Source organism: Rana temporaria, chromosome 5, assembly GCF_905171775.1.
Source record: "Rana temporaria chromosome 5, aRanTem1.1, whole genome shotgun sequence".
In the NCBI taxonomy this organism is placed as follows: Eukaryota; Metazoa; Chordata; class Amphibia; order Anura; family Ranidae; genus Rana; species Rana temporaria.
The window spans coordinates 357,863,090-357,884,329 of NC_053493.1; the positions used below are offsets into that span (position 1 = coordinate 357,863,090).

Consider the following 21,240-nt stretch of genomic DNA (forward strand, 5'->3'; position numbering starts at 1 on the left):
AAAAAAGGGGTTCTAAATAATTTTATAGCAAAAAAAAAAAAAAATATTTTAATTTGTAAATACCAAGTCTGAAAAAAAACCCCGGTCCTTAAGTGGTTAATGTCGCATAACACTTCATTCGTTTCTATGCAGTGTGGTGATGAGGCTGACATGTGAATTGTGTTCAGCCTCTCCAATGATAAGTGTATACGGTCCAGTAATGAGTACAGAGCAGACAGGGGACTGCCATGGCTGCACAACAGACAACCAGGAATGTCAGAGGGAGCTCAGCATTGGCAGCCTGTGTCCCCTAGAGGGACTCTGAGCATAGACATTCCCCACAGCCATTCATTCTAATACACCGCAGCAGGCCGCCATTTTGATGACGTCAGTTCAGACGCGCCGCTCGGTTTCCATACACACCAGTTGCCTCGGTGACGGGCTGTAGAGGGCGGAACTACGGTGGCGATGCTGGAGGATGCGCCATCATCAACATGAGCCAGACGCCGGAGGCCAGGGCTAGGTGAGGGCTGTGTGGGTGATGGTAGGGGCTGTGTGAGAGTATTGGAGAGCCAGCTCTGTACAGACAGCCCGGGGGAAGGAGGCCAGCCTGGTCCTTACTGTGTGTTCATAGAGGCCTCATCTCATTCTACACAGGAAGACATGTTCCTCTCTCCCAGGTGTGTATTGGGGGGGGGGGAATGTATGCTGGACCACCTCCCTGAAAGTGTCTCCTCATTACTGACCATTCATGACAGAGACCACATCCCCTCACACTATAGCTCCAGGAAAGAACCTTCCCTTTTCTCCTTCTTCTTGTGCATTTTTAATGCGACCCACATAAGGCAGCCAATTGATTTCAGTGCAGCAAAGTAGCTCATGGAGCCGGTTTGCATGTTTTTCTGTATTTATTATGCATTTTTTGCTCCCTGATTTTGGGGTACCATTGGCAATAATGGCACTGCAAGCCTGTCACCCATTTTACATGTGTTGTGAAAACTTGCATTTCCCAGAACGTACAGATGTGAAAGAAAACGGGAGGAGAAATCTCCCCCCCCCCCCCCAGAACAGGAGGCTAGGAGAAATCTCCCCCCCCCCGTCCCCAGAACAGGAGGCTAGGAGAAATCTCCCTCCCCCTCCCCCCCCCCCAGAACAGGAGGCTAGGAGAAATCTCCCCCCCCCCCCCCCAGAACAGGAGGCTAGGAGAAATCTCCCTCCCCCCCCCAGAACAGGAGGCTAGGAGAAATCTCCCTCCCCCCCCCCCCCCCAGAACAGGAGGCTAGGAGAAATCTCCCCAGAACAGGAGGCTAGGAGAAATCCCCCCCCCCTCCCCAGAACAGGAGGCTAGGAGAAATCTCCCCCCCCCCCCCCAGAACAGGAGGCTAGGAGAAATCTCCCCCCCCCCCCCAGAACAGGAGGCTAGGAGAAATCTCCCCCCCCCCCAGAACAGGAGGCGAGGAGAAATCTCCCCCCCCCAGAACAGGAGGCAAGGAGAAATCTCCCCCCCCCCCCAGAACAGGAGGCGAGGAGAAATCTCCCCCCCCCCCCAGAACGGGAGGCGAGGAGAAATCTCCCCCCCCCCAGAACGGGAGGCGAGGAGAGATCTTCCCCCCCAGAACAGGAGGCGAGGAGAGATCTTCCCCCCCAGAACAGGAGGCTAGGAGAGATCTTCCCCCCCCAGAACAGGAGGCGAGGAGAAATCTCCCCCCCCCCAGAACAGGAGGCGAGGAGAAATCTCCCCCCCCCCCCCAGAACAGGAGGCGAGGAGAAATCTCCCCCCCCCCCCCCCAGAACGGGAGGCGAGGAGAAATCTCCCCCCCCCCCCAGAACGGGAGGCGAGGAGAGATCTTCCCCCCCAGAACAGGAGGCGAGGAGAGATCTTCCCCCCCCCAGAACAGGAGGCGAGGAGAGATCTTCCCCCCCCCAGAACGGGAGGCGAGGAGAGATCTTCCCCCCCAGAACAGGAGGCTAGGAGAGATTTCCCCCCCCAGAACAGGAGGCGAGGAGAGATCTTCCCCCCCAGAACAGGAGGCGAGGAGAGATCTTCCCCCCCAGAACAGGAGGCGAGGAGAGATCTTCCCCCCCAGAACAGGAGGCGAGGAGAGATCTTCCCCCCCAGAACAGGAGGCGAGGAGAAATCCCCCCCCAGAACAGGAGGCGAGGAGAGATCTTCCCCCCCAGAACAGGAGGCGAGGAGAAATCTCCCCCCCCCCAGAACAGGAGGCGAGGAGAAATCTTCCCCCCCCCAGAACGGGAGGCGAGGAGAGATCTTCCCCCCCCCCAGAACGGGAGGCGAGGAGAGATCTTCCCCCCCCCAGAACGGGAGGCGAGGAGAGATCTTCCCCCCCAGAACAGGAGGCTAGGAGAGATTTCCCCCCCCAGAACAGGAGGCTAGGAGAGATTTCCCCCCCCAGAACAGGAGGCTAGGAGAGATCTTCCCCCCCAGAACAGGAGGCGAGGAGAAATCTCCCCCCCCCCCCAGAACGGGAGGCGAGGAGAGATTCCCCCCCCCCCCCCAGAACGGGAGGCGAGGAGAAATCTTCCCCCCAGAACAGGAGGCGAGGAGAAATCTCCCCCCCCCCCCCCCCAGAACAGGAGGCGAGGAGAAATGTTTTCCTGCATTTGACAGCAGTGGAAGCCAATGGCTCCTACTGCTATCAATCTGTCCATTGAGAAGAGAGAGCAGCTGAAGCCATTGTGCTTGTGCACATCGCTGGATCGAATTGGGCTCAAGTAAGAAAAAGGGGAAAGGTCTGAGGGGAGCTGTAGAACAAAAGGTTTTTCACCTTAAAGGGGTGTTCCGGGCATTTTTTATGTTTATTAAAAGTCAGCAGTTACAAAAAGTGTAGCTGTTGGCTTTTAATAAACATACACTCACCTGCTCCACGTTCCAGCGACACGCCGGCCGGGGCTCCGCTCCTTTCCCCCCCTCTCCGGCCGGCGTCTTCATTCCAAGTGTGGGCACCCGGCCGTGACAGCTTTCGGCTTCACGGCCGGGCACCCACTGCGCATGCGCGAGCGGCGCTGCGCCATCTAATTGGACAGGCGGTCGCCTGGGACCTTTCACGTGTCCCAGGCGATTGCCTACAGGGAGGGGCTGCAGAAAGCCGAATAGTCTAATCGCCTTAGCAGCCCCTCGGCGGAAGGAGGAAGTGGGACAGGAAGTCACACTCCTCCCAAAAAAAAATGACATGCCAAATGTGGCATGTAAGGGGGCGAGGAGTGGATTAAGCGGAAGTTCAACTTTTGGGTGGAACTCCGCTTTAATGCATAAAGGGGAAAAAAACGTAGGGCCTGATCCACAAAAGGGATACGCCGGCGTATCCCTGTTTCTATCTATGGAACTGATCCACAGAATCAGTTTCTCATAGATAGGCAGAAGATCCGACATGTGTAAGGGACTTACACTGTCGGATCTTAGGATGCAGTACCGCATCCGCCACTGGGGGCATTTCTCGCTGAAATCCAGCGTCGGGTATGCAAATTAGCACTTACGGAGATCCACAAAGCTTTTACGCTTCATTTTTTCTCCGTAAGTATTAGTTTGCCGTCGCAAAATTAGGGCTGCTTTTACAAGGCCTAAACTGTTTACACCTTGTAAAAGTATACCCTTCTATCCCGCGTCGCTGTCATTTTTTTTTTTTTTTAAATGTTTTCCCGCCGCAACTCTTTTTTTTTTTTTTTACCCAGCGCAATGTAAAACCGCGCAAAGCACGTCGGGAAAATGACGTCGGGAGCATGCTCAGTACGTCCGGCGTGGGAGCGCGCCTAATTTAAATGGGACTCGCCCGATTAAATTAGGAACGCCTTGCGCCGGACGGATTTAAGTTACACCGCTCAAAATTTCTAGGTAAGTGCTTTGTGGATCGGGCACTTAGGTAGAGATTTTGCGGCGGTGTAACTTAAACGGGAAAAATTAAGTTAGGCATGGTTTTTGTGGATCAGGCCCTTAGTGTTTGTAATCAGGTTTTTTATCTTGATGCATTCTATGGTTTGATTCTCAGCCAGTTCCTGGAACATGATTGGAGGAGGCCTCTAGTGATTGTTTACATGCACACCTCAAGTCTCACAGTCCTGGCCACCCCTGCACAATACAGCCCATAGACTCCTGTATGTCTGTTTCAGACAGAAACAAAATAAGTTAGGACTGGTTCACCACATGTGTGGGGACTGCGTTGGGCGGCTATTCCAGCACAGTCCCACTGCATGGACAAGGCAAAATACCTGGTCTTCTATGTGCCCGGTACACACTGCTGCATTGAATGCATCATCACTGCGTTGGGCCTCCCTTAGACCCCTTTCACACTGAAGCATTTTTACAGCGTTTTAGCTTTAAAAATAGCGCTATTAAAACGCTCTCCATGCATCTCAATGGACCCTTTCACACTGAGTCCTGCAAGCAGCTTTTGGGCACTGAAAAAAAAAAAACGCTTCAAAAACGCCCCTCTCCATTGAAATGAATTGAAAGCGCTGTAAAAACGCCTTACCCTTTCACACTGAGGCACTACAAAAACGCCCTAAAATGTTAGGGGTGCTTTACCAGCACATTGGGATTGCAGATGAGGCTTCGCTCGAAAAATGCCCTAGTGTGAAAGGGGCCTTAGTGTTGCCTTATTAGATCAGCCAGGTGATTGGTAATTTCAGAGTTAAGAAGTCCCATATCTTTGTAACCAATTTCCATTACTGAATTGAGGAATGGCATTGTACTGACATTAGGAACACACTCAGGAACGTTTTGTTAGCTGATCTTGAGTCTTATGATTGGTCTTTCCCAGAATAAACATATAATTAGATATGTAGAGTCTGTTCCCTATGTTGGTGTTCAAACCACTTACAGCCAACTGTACTTGTATATCTATATGTGTCAGTACATTGGTAGGCTTTACTGCTGCAACATATATGCGTGCGGCCAGTGGGGTGTGGCTCTGGAAGCAGGTTCACGTGGCCCCCCAGTATTATTACCCACTGTCACTGTTTGACTGAAAGCCAGGAACAGGCTTTATCACTGTGCCAGCCAATCCCAGTCATTACATGGCCGGGAAGTCCGCCTAGTGAAGTTAAGAACACCATAAGGAGCTGACATGATCCACCAGCAAGGGGCTAAGAAATATAAATTATTCATAAGGGGGTGTTCTGCACTGGTGGATAGAGGTCATTACTAATGCAGAGGAGATACTGATTTCGCCTATGTACTTGCCAACCAAACAAAGCGAATTGCAGAAGGGAGAACTCGACTCTAGACTGTGCAGGTAGGAAGATTAGTTAAAACTAGCCATCATTACTTATGCTGACCATACACTATACGGAAAATCGGCTGAACCCATTTTTGAAAAATGAACATTCGGTCGTGAGAGCAAACAATAGTGCCATCATGTAATGACTGCTAAATCGTTCAGCCGACATAAATTAATGCATTTTTTGTTCATTTTTTTTACATATGCAGGCGGTCTCCAGGTTTCAAACAAGATGGGGTCTGTAGGTTTGTTTGAATTTTTTGTAAGTTGGAACAGGTAAAAAAAAATTAAGTGTAGCCCCAGCCAAAAAAACTATTTTTAAGCTTTTTGCATAACCTAGGGAAGGGTTGTCACCCCTGTAATATTTGTTTTGCTGTCTGTGTCCTTGTTCAGAAGATTTCACCTCGCTTTCTGTCCCAATGACAATCCTGATATTTTTGGGTTGTTGTGGAAACAAGGATTGGTGATAAAGCATAAGTGGAGACACCTTTTTCCCATAATGACTCTTACAGCAGTGAATTTCCCTTCCTAGGGGTAGATTTCCTCTCACTTCCTGTTGTCTCCTTCCGTTTGTAAGTCGGATGTTTGTAACACGGGGACCGCCTGTACCTAGTGCAAACAGTTTGAATGGGAAACGCATTAACCTTTTAAATTTATCGTTCATTCGGGAGAAACTTTCCAAACTTGTCCTTCGTTTTTTCAGCTCAAAAACGTCCCAACGATTATTGATTTTTGTGCCCATTAACTGGTCGAAAAAATGAACAAATTTTCGAAATGATCGAATTTCGGCCGATTTTTCGTATATAGTGTATGGCCAGCATTAGCATAAGCACAGTGTGATGTCCATAGAATGTCTATACAGTCAGAGCTTTGTCTCAGGTGTTCCCATTTTCAGTGGAGAACGGTCTGAAGTCCACACTCTGCTGACGTCACTGCCATCAGTCGAGGCAGCGCATCTTCCTGACTTCCAAGTCTGAATCTGCCAGCTGCCTTGATTGATGGCAGTCTCAGCGAGCCGCTGAGACGGCCGCTCCCCACCCCAGCGCTCAGCGCGGAGAAGTAGAGCAGAAGCGATGCTGACTGACAGTCATCATCGCTCTGCTCGGGGAGGAGTGAGAACCGAGCCATCAGCAGTGTTCGGTGGCTCGGTTCTCACTGCAGTCTGATGCTGCATCCACAGAGCTAAGTATGACTATCAAAAAACAAAACCCATACATGTTTTTTAAAACATATTATGGACATAACTGCCACCATCACTTTAGTTATTGAGCAAAATAAACACATCTAATTATAATTATTTGCCTCCTTGGTTTCTGTGTTGCCTGATGCTAATGCTCCTCTTTTCCTTTTATAGTCTCGTGACACCATTTTGAATAGTAAATATCATTGGTGGCCAGCTTCTTCCACACTGCCACTGCCGGCCCACCAATGACATCAGATCTTTTGTATGCACTGTACGAGATTCGGGTCTGTTTGCTATTCTACTTTTTGACCGCAATGTAAGCAGCATTAAGATACCCAACACTCGTATTGCTACAGCTTTACAGATGAGATCTCCCTAAAAGTTGCTGGTGACTTATCCTTCCCAGGAGGCAGCTGTGGGGAACTGTTGCCTGCGTCTCAATGTATCAGAAAGTGGGATTAAACGAAATGTGAATTACAGATAAAATATTCTAACAAATGTTTAAAGATGTTTTAAAATCAGCATACAGAACTGTATCCACCAGCAATGTATTTTAGTGTTTGGGGGGCAAAGGTCCACTTTAAAAAAATTCCTATAGTCAAATATTAACGTAAAGCTATGTTTACAGCCTGGCTCTGATGGATAAAAAAAAAAAAAACTATAGGAGTGCTAAAATATTTACTAGTGAAAATCCTACTCCAAGTTCCCCACAGTGGTAATCTAATGACCAAAATCCTAGGCATTTGATCATGTGGTCTCTGCTGTGCAGGAAGACAAGCCAATTTGAACTCTGATCTTCCACTTCAGCTGAAATCATTCTATTGGATGTCTAGACTTTTGGTCACATGGTCATCTCTGAAGGGAGTCTGTCTCCAAAGGAGTTCTTGATGTTTAGCACTTCAAGGTAGAAACAGGAAACCCCAGAGTTTGCATGGGACTCTATAGACAAACGGCCAATCTCTGCAATCACTACCAGGGATCATCAGCTATTTCCAGAGACTTATTTTTTATGCAAAAGCGATTTCCTTGTTTATTTTATTTGCTGCTGTTTTTCTCATAACAGATTGGCTGTTCAGAGTAGTTTCATTATATTTTTTTTAAATAGCCAGAAATGAAAAACCACCTGTAAACGAAAAGCTGCTCGACTTAAGGCTGCATTCACACCTCCGCGACAAGATACGCCGCGAGTGTGTAACTTTTTTTTTTTTTTTTCTCACAAAGCCTTCCCATTGCTTTGTATGGCCGAACGCCAATGTCGCCTGAAAAAAAGGGTCCGGGACTTTTTTTCAGGCGACAGGCGTACGGCGTCTATGAGATGTGAACCATCTCCATAGACAGCAATGGGAATTCTCCCCTCTAGCGGCACAAGCGTCCGGCGTCGGGCGTTTTGTCGCCTAGATGTGAATGGGCTCTAAGTTGCCACGTTTTAGAAGCGTTTGACGTTTGAAATGCCTTTAAACTCAGCGTCTGAACTCAATTTTTTTGCTTTCCAAAAAAAGCCTCAACTCCACTGCCTAGAAATGATTATAAACGACCCTGTGTACATGTACTGAAAAGATAACATAGAGGAGAGTTCAGGAGCAGTTGAAAACGCCTTTTAGCAGCATACATGAGGCCTTAGGCTCCATTCACATCTAGGCGGACGAAATCGCGGCGTTTTGTCCCGCGAATTGCGACGGCAAATAGCGGCGTTTTGTACCGCGATTTGCGGCGACAAAACGCAGCGATTGTCCGCCTAGATGTGCCCCTAGGATGTGCCCCTCTATGGAGATGGTCCCTGAACGCCGAAAGCCGCCTGAAAAAAAGGTCCGGGACCTTTTTGCAGGCGTCCGGCGTGGAGATGTGAACCATCTCCATAGAGGGCAATGTGTTTCCAGCCCTCTGGCGGCAGCGGCGTCACACTACAGGCGACAAAACGCCTAGGTGTGAATGGGGACTTAAAGTGACACTAAAGTCTTGTGTGTTTATTTTTTTTTTTCCCTTCTCTAAAAATAACAAACATGGTATACATGCCTGCTCTGTGCAAATCCATTTCACAGAGCAGGTAAGTATACCATGTTTGTTATTTTTAGAAAAGGGAACAAAAAAGAGCCTGGATCGTCCTCTTCTCGGGTCCCTCTTCGGTGCTCTTGTCAAGTGCCCCATAGAAAGAAGCTTGCTATGGGGGCACCCGAGCCAAGTCACTGCTGTGTGTGTGTGTGTGTCCGTTCAAATGCAGAGCCATGGTTTGGCGCCCCCTCTTGTTCTCCTGATTGGCCAACTGACTTTGACAGCAGCGGGAGCCAATGGCACCGCTGCTGTGTGTCAGCCAATTAGGTGTGGGGAGTCCTGCGCAGCCGAGGCCCTCGCTGTATATAGCTGGATAGAGATGAGGCTTAGGTAGGTATTGGGGGGGGGGGGGGGGGCCGCTACACACTACAAGTTTTTTTATCTTAATGCATAGAATGCATTAGGATAAAAAAAAACTGCCTTTACAGCCACTTTAAGACCCTACTATTAATGTAAGACCAAATCTGTATGAAACACTTGTGCGAACTAGTGAAGGTAACCTTCATCATTGCTTTTCTAAAATCATCTCCAAAGATGTCTCACCTGGTATTTTAGATTAAAACCTGCATCAACATACAGTATACATTTACTTATCTGCTCTATATGTGTATTTTCTCCTAGGGACAATCAGACAAGGCAAATTCAAGAAACGGTTACCAATGTGGAGAAGCACTTTGGTGACCTGTGCCAAATCTATGCTGGTTACGTGCGTAAAACTGCCAGATTGCGGGACAAGGCAGATCTCCTGGTGAGAGAGGTCCATGCGTATGCGGACACTGAAACGCCAAACCTTAAACGTGGGTTGAAGGGGTTTGCTGATGAACTTGCCAAACTTCAGGATTATCGCCAAGCAGAGGTAACAAACAACCTTTATAGTTTTTCACTATAATAATGTAATATAGAAGGGTGCATGCTTGACATCCCAAAGAACAGTGGTGCTGATGACAATTTCAACCAAATGGGTTTTCGTCTTTGACTTTTTTCCCCCACTTTTTATGTTCTGTATTGTCATTTGTCACACATAATATCTTTAGGTCAAGTCTGCTGCTGTTTTAATCTTGTAAACACCAAGTCTGAAAAACAGGCAAGGTCCTTAAGTGGTTAAAGTTATTTTCAACACAAAACGGAGCTTATGTGCTTAAATACAGTGGGCCAGATTCACAAAAGAGATACGCCGGCGTATCTCCTGATACGCCATCGTATCTCTGTTTTAGGGTCGTCCTAACTATGTGACTGATTCATAGAATCAGTTACGCATAGATAGCCCTAAGATCCGACAGGTGTAATTGAATTACACCGTCGGATCTTAGGATGCAATACTTCGGCCGCCGCTGGGGGGAGTTCGCGTCGTAAACCAGCGTCGGGTATGCAAATTAGTAGTTACGGCGATCCACAACGGTTTTTCGCATTCGTTACGTCGTTGCTAGTCTAGTTTCCCGTCGCAAAGTTAGTCGTCGTTTTACCTGCCCTAACTTTACACAGCCCATGTTAAAGTATGGGCGTCGTTCCCGCGTCAAATTTCAAAAAAAAAATTCTTGCGCAAGACGTCCGGGAATACGAAAGTACGCTACGCACGTCGCCATTCGAAAAAATGACGTCACTTCGCGCAAAGCACGGCGGGAATTTCAAAACGGAGCATGCGCAGTAGGTCCGGCGCGGGAGCGAGCCTAATTTAAATGGCACACGCCCCTTTGAATTACGCGTGCTTACGCCGGAGGCCGCCGGCGTAGGTTTTCACGCAAGTGCTTGGTGAATCAGGCACTTGCGATGAAAACTTGCGGCGGTGTAACGTATCTACGATACATTACGCCGCCGCGATTCTATGTGAATCTGGCCCAGTATATGTAAATCTGATGGACTGTTTACATGTTAAATTTTAAAAGCTGCAGCAAACCTGCTGACTTTACATGCTTGCTAATGTGAAAGAACAGCTCTGATTTTCACATTTAACTAAATGTGAAAATCGGAGGTGTTCTGTCACATTAGCAAGCATGTGCCAGTCACATTTATACAGTAATTAGTGCATATTTATAGCACTAATCGCTGTATAAATGTGAATGGTCCCAAAAATGTGTCAAAAGTGTCCGCCATAAGGTCGCAGTCCCAATAAAAACCGCAGATCGCCGCCATTACTAGTAAAAAAAAATAATAATAATTAAAAAAATAAATTCTGTCCCCTATTTTGTAGGCGCTTATTGCAATTTTATTTTTTATTTTTATTTTTTTACCAAAAATATGTAGAAGAATACGTATCGGCCTAAACTGAGGAAAAAAAAGTTTGTTTTATATAGTTATTATAGCAAAAAGTAAAAAATATAGTTTTTTTTTTTCAAAATTGTCGCTCTTTTTTTGTTTATAGCGCAAAAAATAAAAACCGCAGCGATGATCAAATACTACCAAAAGAAAGCTCTATTTGTGGGGAAAAAAAGGACGTCAATTTTGTTTGGGAGCCATGTCGCATGACTGCGCAATTGTCAGTTAAAACGACGCAGTGCCGGAAGCTGAAATTTTGCCTGGGCAGGAGCGGGGTATATGTGCCCAGTAAGCAAGTGGTTAAGCACATAAGCTCAGTTTTTGTGTTGAAAATAACTGTGAAAGCCAAAACTCTGTTGGGTGTAACAAGATGTCCGCTTGCCCCCTTCTCACTAACATTACTGTGCAGGAGTGTGGGGTGAAGCAAGATGGCAGCACCGAAACGTCACTTCCTGACGAGACAGCCGCCGCCGGGTGTACCAGGATGGCCGGAGCTAGGCCGAAGCCAGGGACTTTCCTATGGTCGCACCCGAGTAGGAGTACCGCTTGATCGGCGCCATTTGCGTTCCACGCTGGATCCGAAAATCACAGGTCATCTAGCCTGGAGATCGGGTGGGAGGGAGCTGAATCGAGATCGCAATTTTATTATGATTAATCGTGCAGCTCTACTCTCCAGTTTTAGTAAATCAACCCCAATGTAACCTTTTCATTAATTATTCTATAAAGAATATAGAAGGTTCCCCTTCCTTTTACCTAGATGCCTACATAAATAAGTGTGGGTTTCTGCTTGGCAATTTACATTTTTAGATCCCATTCACTGCCTCTATTCACACCTATGCAAAAATAATATCCCCCTGCTCCTGTAGCCTCCTGGAAAACCAGCGTCCAAAACTCCAGAAGGCATCAGCTAGGCACACAAGTGTCAAACGGGCGGCCCTCCAGCTGTTGTGGAATTACAAATCCCATGAGGCCAGGGTGGATATAAATCAATGATTTCCTTTTTTTTTTTAAATGTCTGTGAATGTGGAGTAACTGCTTTCAAACCTGTCTGATGCAGTATGCTATATACTGGAATGTTTCAACAGATTTTGTATTGCATTACTTTTCTGTAAACATATCTAAAAGATGATATGTATTGTGATTGTTAATGATTTTTTTGATGTTTTATCAGGTTGAACGACTTGAAGCCAAAGTGGTTGAACCATTGAAAAGCTATGGTTCCATCATTAAGCTTAAAAGGGTAGGTATGTACGTTTTTTATTTTTGCTGGAGAATCAATATACATATAGAGAGTGAAGGTGAGTTTGTAAGTAAGAGATGCAAAATCGCACCCCTATAGAAAGACAAAGATCTTGGACGTACTAATGGAAACTTGTACTGACAGAAGTATGTAGAGTGCTAACCTCCCCTCCTGAAAATACCAGTTATCGCACAATCATGCTAATTCAATACTTTCTCAGACACTGACATTAAATAAGTATGCAAATGGAAGTTCTGACTTTCTAATGCACATTCTTATTGTGTGAAAAAATTGTGGAACCCAGAGACAGCCAGGTGACTAGCATTTTGTGCTTTTGATCCACAATGGCAGCATCTGTTTTCTTAGTACAGATTTCTTTAAAAAGAAAATGGTTCGGGTTATTGGAGAAAACGTAGGAAAAAAACAGCAGTCAGATGTTGATCCTTGAATGTAGTTGATTGGCAAAAAGCTAAAATCCAGTCATGACATGGACTGTTAACGTGTTTCGGCCAATGAGGCCTTAATCATAGCTATCTGTGAGACCCTCTAGGTCACAAAGACAAGGGTCTTGCGAAAATTTTATAACATGGGGAGGTGTTACAAATCACCATCTGTATTACATTATAACCAAAATATCTAAAAACAACATACAGTATGACACTTCATCAGCTCTGTCTCCATATAAGAACATATCTATTCATTTATAGTATCAATTTATGTTGGTAGATCTGTTTAATAAATGGAAATATCAGATGAGACCAGCAAACCCTTTGACTATTTTTGAAGATTGGTGTGTTAACTTATCAGAGCCGGGCCATATGTTATCTCGGATTTACAGACTGGTCCTGAGTGCCCAAAGTATGACAACCCCTTACTACATTCGGGAATGGGAGAGGGATTTGGGTCAGAACTTTACAATGGTGCAAGTTAAAATGTTGATGGAAACAACACGACACTCCTCAATAAGCTCTTATATACAGGAGATGTCTTGCAAGTTCCTAACTAGATGGTATCGCACACCTACTTGATTGGCTCAGATGTACCCATCGGTAGATACTAATTGTTGTTGGTTTAGGAGATATATACCAAAAGGTTGAGGAGATATTTGTCAAAAGGTATACACCATTGTCTACGGCGCAGTGATAATCCCATTCATAAAAACGGCAATGCCATATTTGAAGTCTTCGCCGCTCCGGCCAATCACAGCGCTGGAGCAGCGATACCCAGCAGTAACCTTCCGGGTATCTGTGGAGAGATGTCTGTGGCCAGATGAAGAGACGAGGGCGGCTTCAGGGGCTTCGATCTAAGGTAAGTAATGCATAATGAGATAGTATGCTGCTAGTCATACTAGCTCATTATGGCTGTCTTGCAGATGGTTTTTTTTTCGGGTTTACAACCGCTTTTTAAGTTTTATAAAAGAAGTGTCACTCCACATTTGTTAAACGCAGCGAAGGCACCGATACCTAGATTCTGGAAATAATCCAGATGTCCCACCCTAATGGTTTGGAAAAAGGAGGTGGAGAGGATATTTGAAGCAGAGAGATGGGTATATACGGTCAAGGACCAGCAGAATAAATTTAAAGATATATGGGCGAGATGGCTATACTACTCCTCTGAAATAGGGATAGACTAAGCTGTCTTGGGCTGTATGGCTTGGGGGATATGTGGGGTGGAGAGGGGATGGGGGGGATTGAGAGAAGATGGGGTTTTCTTTCTTCCCCCGGGGGAAGTCTACTGAAGAAAAGAGAAGGAAGATTTTTCTTTATCGTACATCACGGGACACAGAGCGGCATATTCATTACTAGTGGGTTATATGGAGTACCTTCAGGTGATGGACACTGGCAATCTCAAACAGGAAGTGCCCCTCCCTATATAACCCCCTCCCATAGGAGGAGTACCTCAGTTTTTTCGCCAGTGTCTTAGGTGTTGGTGCACGTTGAGGCTGTGCCTGTAGTAGTCCTTGGGACCAGGGCCAGCTGACCGGATCCGTCCAAGGTGCTTCATAGCCAAAGTGGACGGTACCCGGGCCCCAATTCGTGGATGGGGTTTTGCCTATAATGCCTCTCCTTGGAGGGCTGGACCCTGGGTTCCAGGTCTGGTTTCTAACCTAGAGAATACCTGTTGCCAGTGGTGCTATATAGGTCCAGGTTGTGGTGTTCTTTTAAGACCCCAGTCCCTGAAGGTCTATGACCATACCCACGGTGAAGGGTGAAGATTGGGCCTCTTGCAGAGCAATACCCTGCGGCGTGGAAAGGTAAGCAGGGGGCCTACGGAACTTGGTTTGTCAGTAGGCTTCCTACAGGGGATTCTTGGGCAGCCTATTTATGCCTCTGTGCATGGGCAAAGGAGAACCACAAAGTTTTCAAACGGGATGGCTCAAAACACCCAGGTATAGTTCCCCTGGCTGGGCTAGTAGGCTGCTGCTGCTTCTGTCACAAGGAGGGCCTTTTTTTGGGCAGGGTGTTCCACAGAGAAGGAACCATACCATTAGGGAGACAGTTTAAAGCTTCCCTTTTACCTGTGTCTGCTGCTCCAGCGTCTAAGGTCCTGGTGTCTCCTCTCCACATGGCTTCCTGCTTCCCCTAGCGGCGTTTGACGCGCGCGCGTGCGCGCGCTTTTACTTATCTGTGCGCGCGCATACGCGGCGGTGCTGCGGGGAGGGGGCGGTTGACGCCGGACGGCTCCTCCCCCCTGCACACAGGGAGGATAAATCCTGGAGGGCTGTTCAGTCTGTAAAGGCTGTGAGGGGACACGGAGCAGCGATGCTGGCTACAGCATAGGAAGGTTTGACAGAGCTTTCTGGCACAGTGACACCCGGTGGCAGTTGTGGGAAGTACACCTTACTAAGGAGCCTCTGGCTTAAAAGTTTGCATTCAAGCCTGTGTACTAAGCAGCGCCTTTGAACACTTAGGGTGCTCACCTAGCCCAGCATTAGGGGGTCAATACCAGACAAAAAAAAAAAAAAAAAAAAAAAAAAAAAATTTTTTCTGGTTGAAGCCCTTGGGGCTCAGTATTGATTTTCCCTTTTTATAGGTTATGGGATGTTTGGAGTCCCTCTAACATTACCCTATCCTATTGTTTCACATTTATTTGATTATATGTGTATTTTCTCCAGCTATTACAGTCAGTTGTATACTAGCGGAGTGCCTCAGAATTTGTATATTATGGCTCCTAAGGGTGCAGGTAGCCCTAAGAACGCTAAAACGGTTAAAAAACCAAAAGGTTCTCCATCGGGCTCTGAGGATATCCAAAATCTAGTGGCCCCTACTACTCCGGAATGCCCGGAAGTTGTTGTCCTAGGTGAGCCATCAGGGTTGCTAGGTGCTATGGCTGGCCCTACTCAACCAGCTCCTTCCTATGTAACGGAAGAGATGTTAGCCTCCACCTTGGGTGGATTGGAAAGGAGGATGGCCGCTCTAATTACGGCATCCTTGGCAGGGAAGAAGCGGGTTAGATCCCCGTCTCCCAGATCTGAGTCTCTGGGGAGACCAGACAGAGGGAGGTCAGGATCACCTTGACCATTTAGGTTCTAAGGATTCTACAATAGAGGAACCTTTTTCAGCTTCTCACACAGAAAGACTGTGGGTTCAGTCCCTAACGGATATGGTGCGGTTGGCTTTTAAGATACCTGTGCCTCAGCCTCTGGCCTCCGCGGTATCCTCATTGGGCTCCCTGAAAGCGCCCCAAGCCAATTTGGTATTCCCGGTACATCCTTTGTTAAAGGACCTGATTTTTCAGGACTGGGCTAAGCCAGACAGGTAACCCTTAGAGGAAGAGTTTTCAAGAGATGGGCTGTCCCTACTGTGGACGCAGCCATCTCATGTGTGAACAGATCTTTAACTTGCAGGTGTTTAAGGATCCGGTTGATAAACGCTTGGCATTACTTAAGGCCTCCTTTACTTCAGCAGGGGCGATAGTTCAGCCCGCTGTGGCTGCTATTGGAGTGGCCCAAGCATTATCAGATGAGACTAAGCAAATGCTTAAACTTATCCCTGCCCAGCAGGCAGAGGAATTTTGGATATACCCAGGGCTATACGCTTTACGGTGGATGCTATCAAGGACTCCATCCAGCAGGCGTCACGTTTATTCTTATTTCTAATCCATATGAAAAGGCTCTTATGGTTGAAGAATTGGGAGGCTGAGCTCCCGTGCAAAAAAAAAAAAATCCTGGTAGGGTTCCCTTCCATGGAGGACGTCTCTTCGGAGAAGACTTGGATAGATATATTCAGATTATATCAAGCGGCAAAAGCACTCTCTTGCCAGTCAAGAAGAAGGCCCGAGGGCCCGCATTTAGGCGCCAGCCCTCCCCGGGGCAGGGGCCCTCTAATACCAAACAGTATCGACGGCCTCCTGCAAGATCAGGCATTAACAATAAGCCGCAGGGCCAAGCCACTGGGGGCAAGAAGCAGTGGTACCGCAAGCCTGCGAAGCCAGCCCCCAAGTCGGCCCTATGAAGGGGCGCCCCCACCCACGATGGTGGGGGGAAGGCTGCGTCTCTTTTGCAGAGGTTTGGGAGGCCACCATTCCCGACTGCTGGGTACGGTCTTCCGTGACCACGGGCTACAAGCTAGAATTTCTAAAATTCCCTCCTCCTCATTACCAGGAGTCAAGAGTACCAGGCGACCCTGTGAAAGGAGCCGCATTGATGGCGGCATTGAATCATCTGCTATGCCAGAAGGTGATAGTAGAAGTACCAGTCCGGGAACAGGGATTGGGGTTCTACTCCAACCTGTTTATCATCCCAAAGCCCAACGGCGATGTCAGGCCAATTTTGGACTTAAAGGGAGTAAATGCGTATCTAAAGGTCCGCTCATTCCGGATGGAAACTATTCGGTCAGCTGTCGCCGTGCTCCAGAAGGACGACTTTATGGCGTCCATAGACATAAAGGATGCTTACCTTCATGTGCCAATTTTTCAGCCACATCAAGTATTTCTATGCTTCTCGGTGGCTCAGCGTCATTTCCAATTTGTGGCGCTCCCCTTCGGGTTGGCTACGGCCCCCCGGGTATTCACGAAGGTCCTAGCCCCAATCCTAGCCAATCTAAGGATCCAGGGGGTCACGGTCCTGGCTTACCTGGACGACCTCCTGGTCGTAGACCATTCGTCTCCTGGCCTGGAAAGAGCAGTGGCCCTCACGGTTCAGTACCTCGAGAGGTTCGGCTGGGTCCTAAATCGAGGCAAGTCAGCATTCCTGCCCACAAGGCAGCTGGATTATCTCGGCATGAGATTGGATACAGAACAACAGAGGGTGTTTCTACCCCTATTAAAGGCCATCAAAGAGCTAATACAAATGATTCTAAGCAAGAGAAGGCCAACTGTTCGCCTATGTATGCGGCTACTAGGCAAGATGGTGGCCACATTCGAGGCGGTTCCGTACGCTCAGAGCCACACTCGCATCCTGCAGGCAGCCATCCTGTCAGCCTGGAGCAAGAGGCCTCAGGCCTTAGAAATTCCTTGGCCACTCTCACCAAGAGTGCGGCAAAGTCTAGCGTGGTGGTTAAAACCTCAGAATCTCCTGAAGGGAAAGACTTTCAGTCCTGTGACTTGGAAGATAGTAACCACAGACGCCAGCCTGATGGGCTGGGGAGCAATTTTGGATGGTTGCACTCGCCAGGGCTCTTGGGCAGCGGCAGAGAAGCAGTTGCCCATCAATATCTTGGAGCTCAGAGCTGCTCGACTAGCCCTCAGGGCTTGGACGTCCAAACTACAAGGGTTCCCGGTGAAAATACAATCGGACAATGCCACGGCGGTGGCATATATATAAATCACCAAGGGGGAACCAAGAGTCAAGCCGCTCAGAAAGAAGTGAGCTTGATTTTCTTGTGGGCAGAAGCCCATGTGCCCTGCATATCGGCTATATTCATTCCCGGAGTCGACAACCTACAGGCGGACTTCTTAGGTCGCCAGACTCTGTTGCCGGGGGAGTGGTCTCTGCATCCACAGGTCTTTCAGACACTCTGCCAGAAATGGGGAGTGCCGGACGTGGATATCATGGCATCGAGACTGAACAAGAAGCTAGACAGGTTCATGTCCCGCACAAGGGATCCCAGGGCCTGCGGAACCGATGCGTTAGTTTGCCCTTGGCATCAGTTCAAACTTCTTTATGCATTTTCCCCGCTCCAGTTACTACCCTGCCTGCTGCGCAGGATCAGGGTGGAGCACATACCAGTCTTCCTGGTAGCTCCAGCATGGCCCAGAAGGGCATGGTATTCACTAATCCTAAGGATGGTAGTGGGAGACCCTTGGACTCTTCCTCTACGGCCAGTACTGCTATCGCAAGGTCCGATCCTCCACCCTGCCTTACGGCATCTAAATTTGACGGCCTGGAAGCTGAATCCCTGATTCTCAGGGGTAGAGGTCTGTCTCAGAAAGTAATCTCTACCCTAATCAGAGCCAGGAAACCGGTCTCTAGGGTGATTTATTACAGGGTCTGGAAGGCCTATGTAGGCTGGTGTGAGTCCAAGTTATGGCTTTCTCGTAAGTTTACCATCGATAGAGTATTAAGTTTTCTCCAGCTAGGAGTGGGTAGAGCACTGGCATTAAGCACAATCAAAGGACAGATTTCAGCTTTGTCAGTATGGTTTCAGCGGCCGCTGGCCACCCACTCGCTGGTTAAGACCTTCATTCAAGGGGTCTTACGTATTAATCCTCCAGTTAAATCCCCGCTTTGTCCGTGGGATTTAAATCTTGTTCTGTCAAGTTTACAGAAACAACCTTTTGAGCCGTTGGCTGAAATTCCTTTGGTTTTACTGACAAGGAAGTTAGTATTTTTGGTCGCCATAGTTTCCGCCAGAAGAGTATCGGAACTGGCAGCCTTATCCTGTAAGGAACCATATCTTATTTTACATAAGGACAAGGTCGTTCTCCGCCCTCATCCTTCCTTCCTACCAAAGGTTATATCCAGTTTTCATCTAAACCAGGATTTGGTATTACCATCCTTCTTTCCTAAACCTACTTCCAGAAAGGAAGGGTTGCTGCATACCTTGGATATTGTCAGGGCCATGAAGGCCTATCTTAAAGCTACAGAGAAGATCCGGAAAACAGATGTGTTGTTCATTTTACCGGATGGGCCCAAGAAGGGGCAGGCAACTGCAAAATCCACCATCTCAAGGTGGATTAAACAGTTAATCACTCAGGCCTACGGCTTGAAGGGGTTGCCTCCTCCGTTATCATTAAAGGCTCATTCTACTAAGGCCATGGGCGCCTCCTGGGCAGCACACCACCAGATCTCTATGGCTCAAGTTTGCAAGGCGGCAACCTGGTCTTCTGTCCACACGTTTACAAGGTTCTACCAGTTGGACGTAAGAAGGAATACTGATGCAGCCTTTGGGCAGGCAGTGCTGCGGGCTGCAGTTTGAGACCCTCGGACTCCGGGGGCTCCCTTTTGAGTAAAATTTAAAATTTAAATTTATTTTTCTCAACTAAGTTGGATTTATTATGATTTGAGTATATCTCTAAATTAAATCCTTTTGTCTTGGGAAGATGTCTCCCTCCCCTCATTGTAAGCATTGCTTTGGGACATCCCACTAGTAATGAATATGCCGCTCTGTGTCCCGTGATGTACGATAAAGAAAAAGGGATTTTTAATACAGCTTACCTGTAAAATCCTTTTCTTGGAGTACATCACGGGACACAGAGCTCCCACCCCTCTTATGGGGACCATTTTGGGAGGCATACTGCTTGCTACAAAACTGAGGTACTCCTCCTATGGGAGGGGGTTATATAGGGAGGGGCACTTCCTGTTTGAGATTGCCAGTGTCCATCACCTGAAGGTACTCCATATAACCCACTAGTAATGAATATGCCGCTCTGTGTCCCGTGATGTACTCCAAGAAAAGGATTTTACAGGTAAGCTGTATTAAAAATCCCTTTTTTTTTTAAAATGCACGGAATAAGGTAATATCTAAAAACATATGAAGAAGGGTGGAGTGATTAGGGAGGAAGGTGATGGGCAAGGAAATGTAGGTCCCATAGAGACCAACACTAAAGCTGGCACCCCCTTGTTTTTATTTTATTTTTTATGAAATAGGGAGCTATTAAGTGCCCTTTTTTTATGAAATAAGGAGCTATTAAGTGCCATTTTTTAAATGTTGTGACATTTTTGCACCCTATACAATGGAAAGTTGTTATTATTTGGAGTTTTTTTTGGGGGGGGGGGGGGAGACGAGGCGCTAATAAGCCCCTCTTTAAATTTATTTTGAATATGGGGCCACAAGACAGGGGTGTGTCAATATTATTGTGTTTTATGTCCTGGAGTGTATTTGTATATATGTTTTGTGTAGTATGTTTGTTTTTGGTAATTTTTATCTTGTATGTTGAAATTTGTTACAATAAAGGGAAAAAAAGTGATTTATATAAAAAAAAAAATGATCAATTTATGACCTCAAATGTATCGATAGGTTATTATGATAAACTGCAGCGGGATGAAACATTGTCAGGAAAAGGCTAACATCCCAGCAGTCATTCAGACCTAGAGGCGTCCTTGAGCGTTTATCTGAAAATCCACAGTATTTCTTGCTCAAGGAGCCTCTGGTGTAAATCACCACCTCTGTCTGTCAAAAATAAACTATACACTGCAAAAATATGTCCTATTTCCCTCATAAAATGTTTAGACAGTGAATGGCCATTTGGCTTTAGGGCTCATCCTGTTGCAAAAATGTTCGCCTGTGCATACCCTTATAGGGTTAGCTTACCTTTACCAAAAAGCTGCCTATGGTAGTAAGGGGCCTCTTTAGATAAAAACAGTGTGCAGCTTTGACTTACAAGGGAAGTATAGGATTTATTCATTTTTTTATCCCGTATTCATACTTACCTAGGTGGGTGCAGCATCGGCCAGATGCTGCATCTGTCCCCCACCGCCTCTTCACTGAGAACCGAGCCACCGAACACTGCCGATGGCTGGGTTCTCTCACCACCTTGAGTGGAGAGCTGCTGCCTGTCAGTCAGCATCTCTCCTGCACTGCTCCTCCACGCTCATTGGAGCGCTGATCTGTGGAGGGGCCCATACTACTGTAGTCAGAAAGGAGAAGGGTATTTCTACCTGGAAGTATGGTGGATTTTCAGACTTCGCTCATGTCGACCCTTTTCTAAAATAAAGTTGGTTTTATCAATTTACGCCATTTTATAATAGCTTATGAGCCTAATTGATGATATGAATAGATATGTTCCTGTATGAACACAGGGCTGGCTGATGTAGCGTTTGGGCATTTATCGTATATATGTTGTTTTTAGTTATTTTAATTGCAATGTAATACAGTTGGTGATTTGTAACCCCCCACTGTTGCAACAGGGAGCTGATGTTA

At 47.0% G+C, this 21,240-nt stretch overlaps 1 protein-coding gene across 2 annotated transcripts in view; it reads left to right on the plus strand.

Moving 5' to 3' along the window:
* Positions 1–366: 366 nt before the first annotated feature.
* The window catches only part of CIBAR1 (CBY1 interacting BAR domain containing 1), a 35,593-nt gene continuing 14,719 nt past the window's right edge, over positions 367–21,240 (plus strand). Inside the window, exons 1-3 of one of the 2 annotated variants that reach the window (XM_040354648.1) lie at positions 367–502; positions 9,067–9,301; positions 11,870–11,938. In XM_040354648.1, coding sequence (XP_040210582.1) covers positions 474–502; positions 9,067–9,301; positions 11,870–11,938 — 333 coding nt within the window. In that variant the 5' untranslated portion in view covers positions 367–473. Of the gene's footprint in view, positions 660–9,066; positions 9,302–11,869; positions 11,939–21,240 lie in introns of both variants that reach the window. The other variant, XM_040354649.1, reaches the window with a different exon arrangement.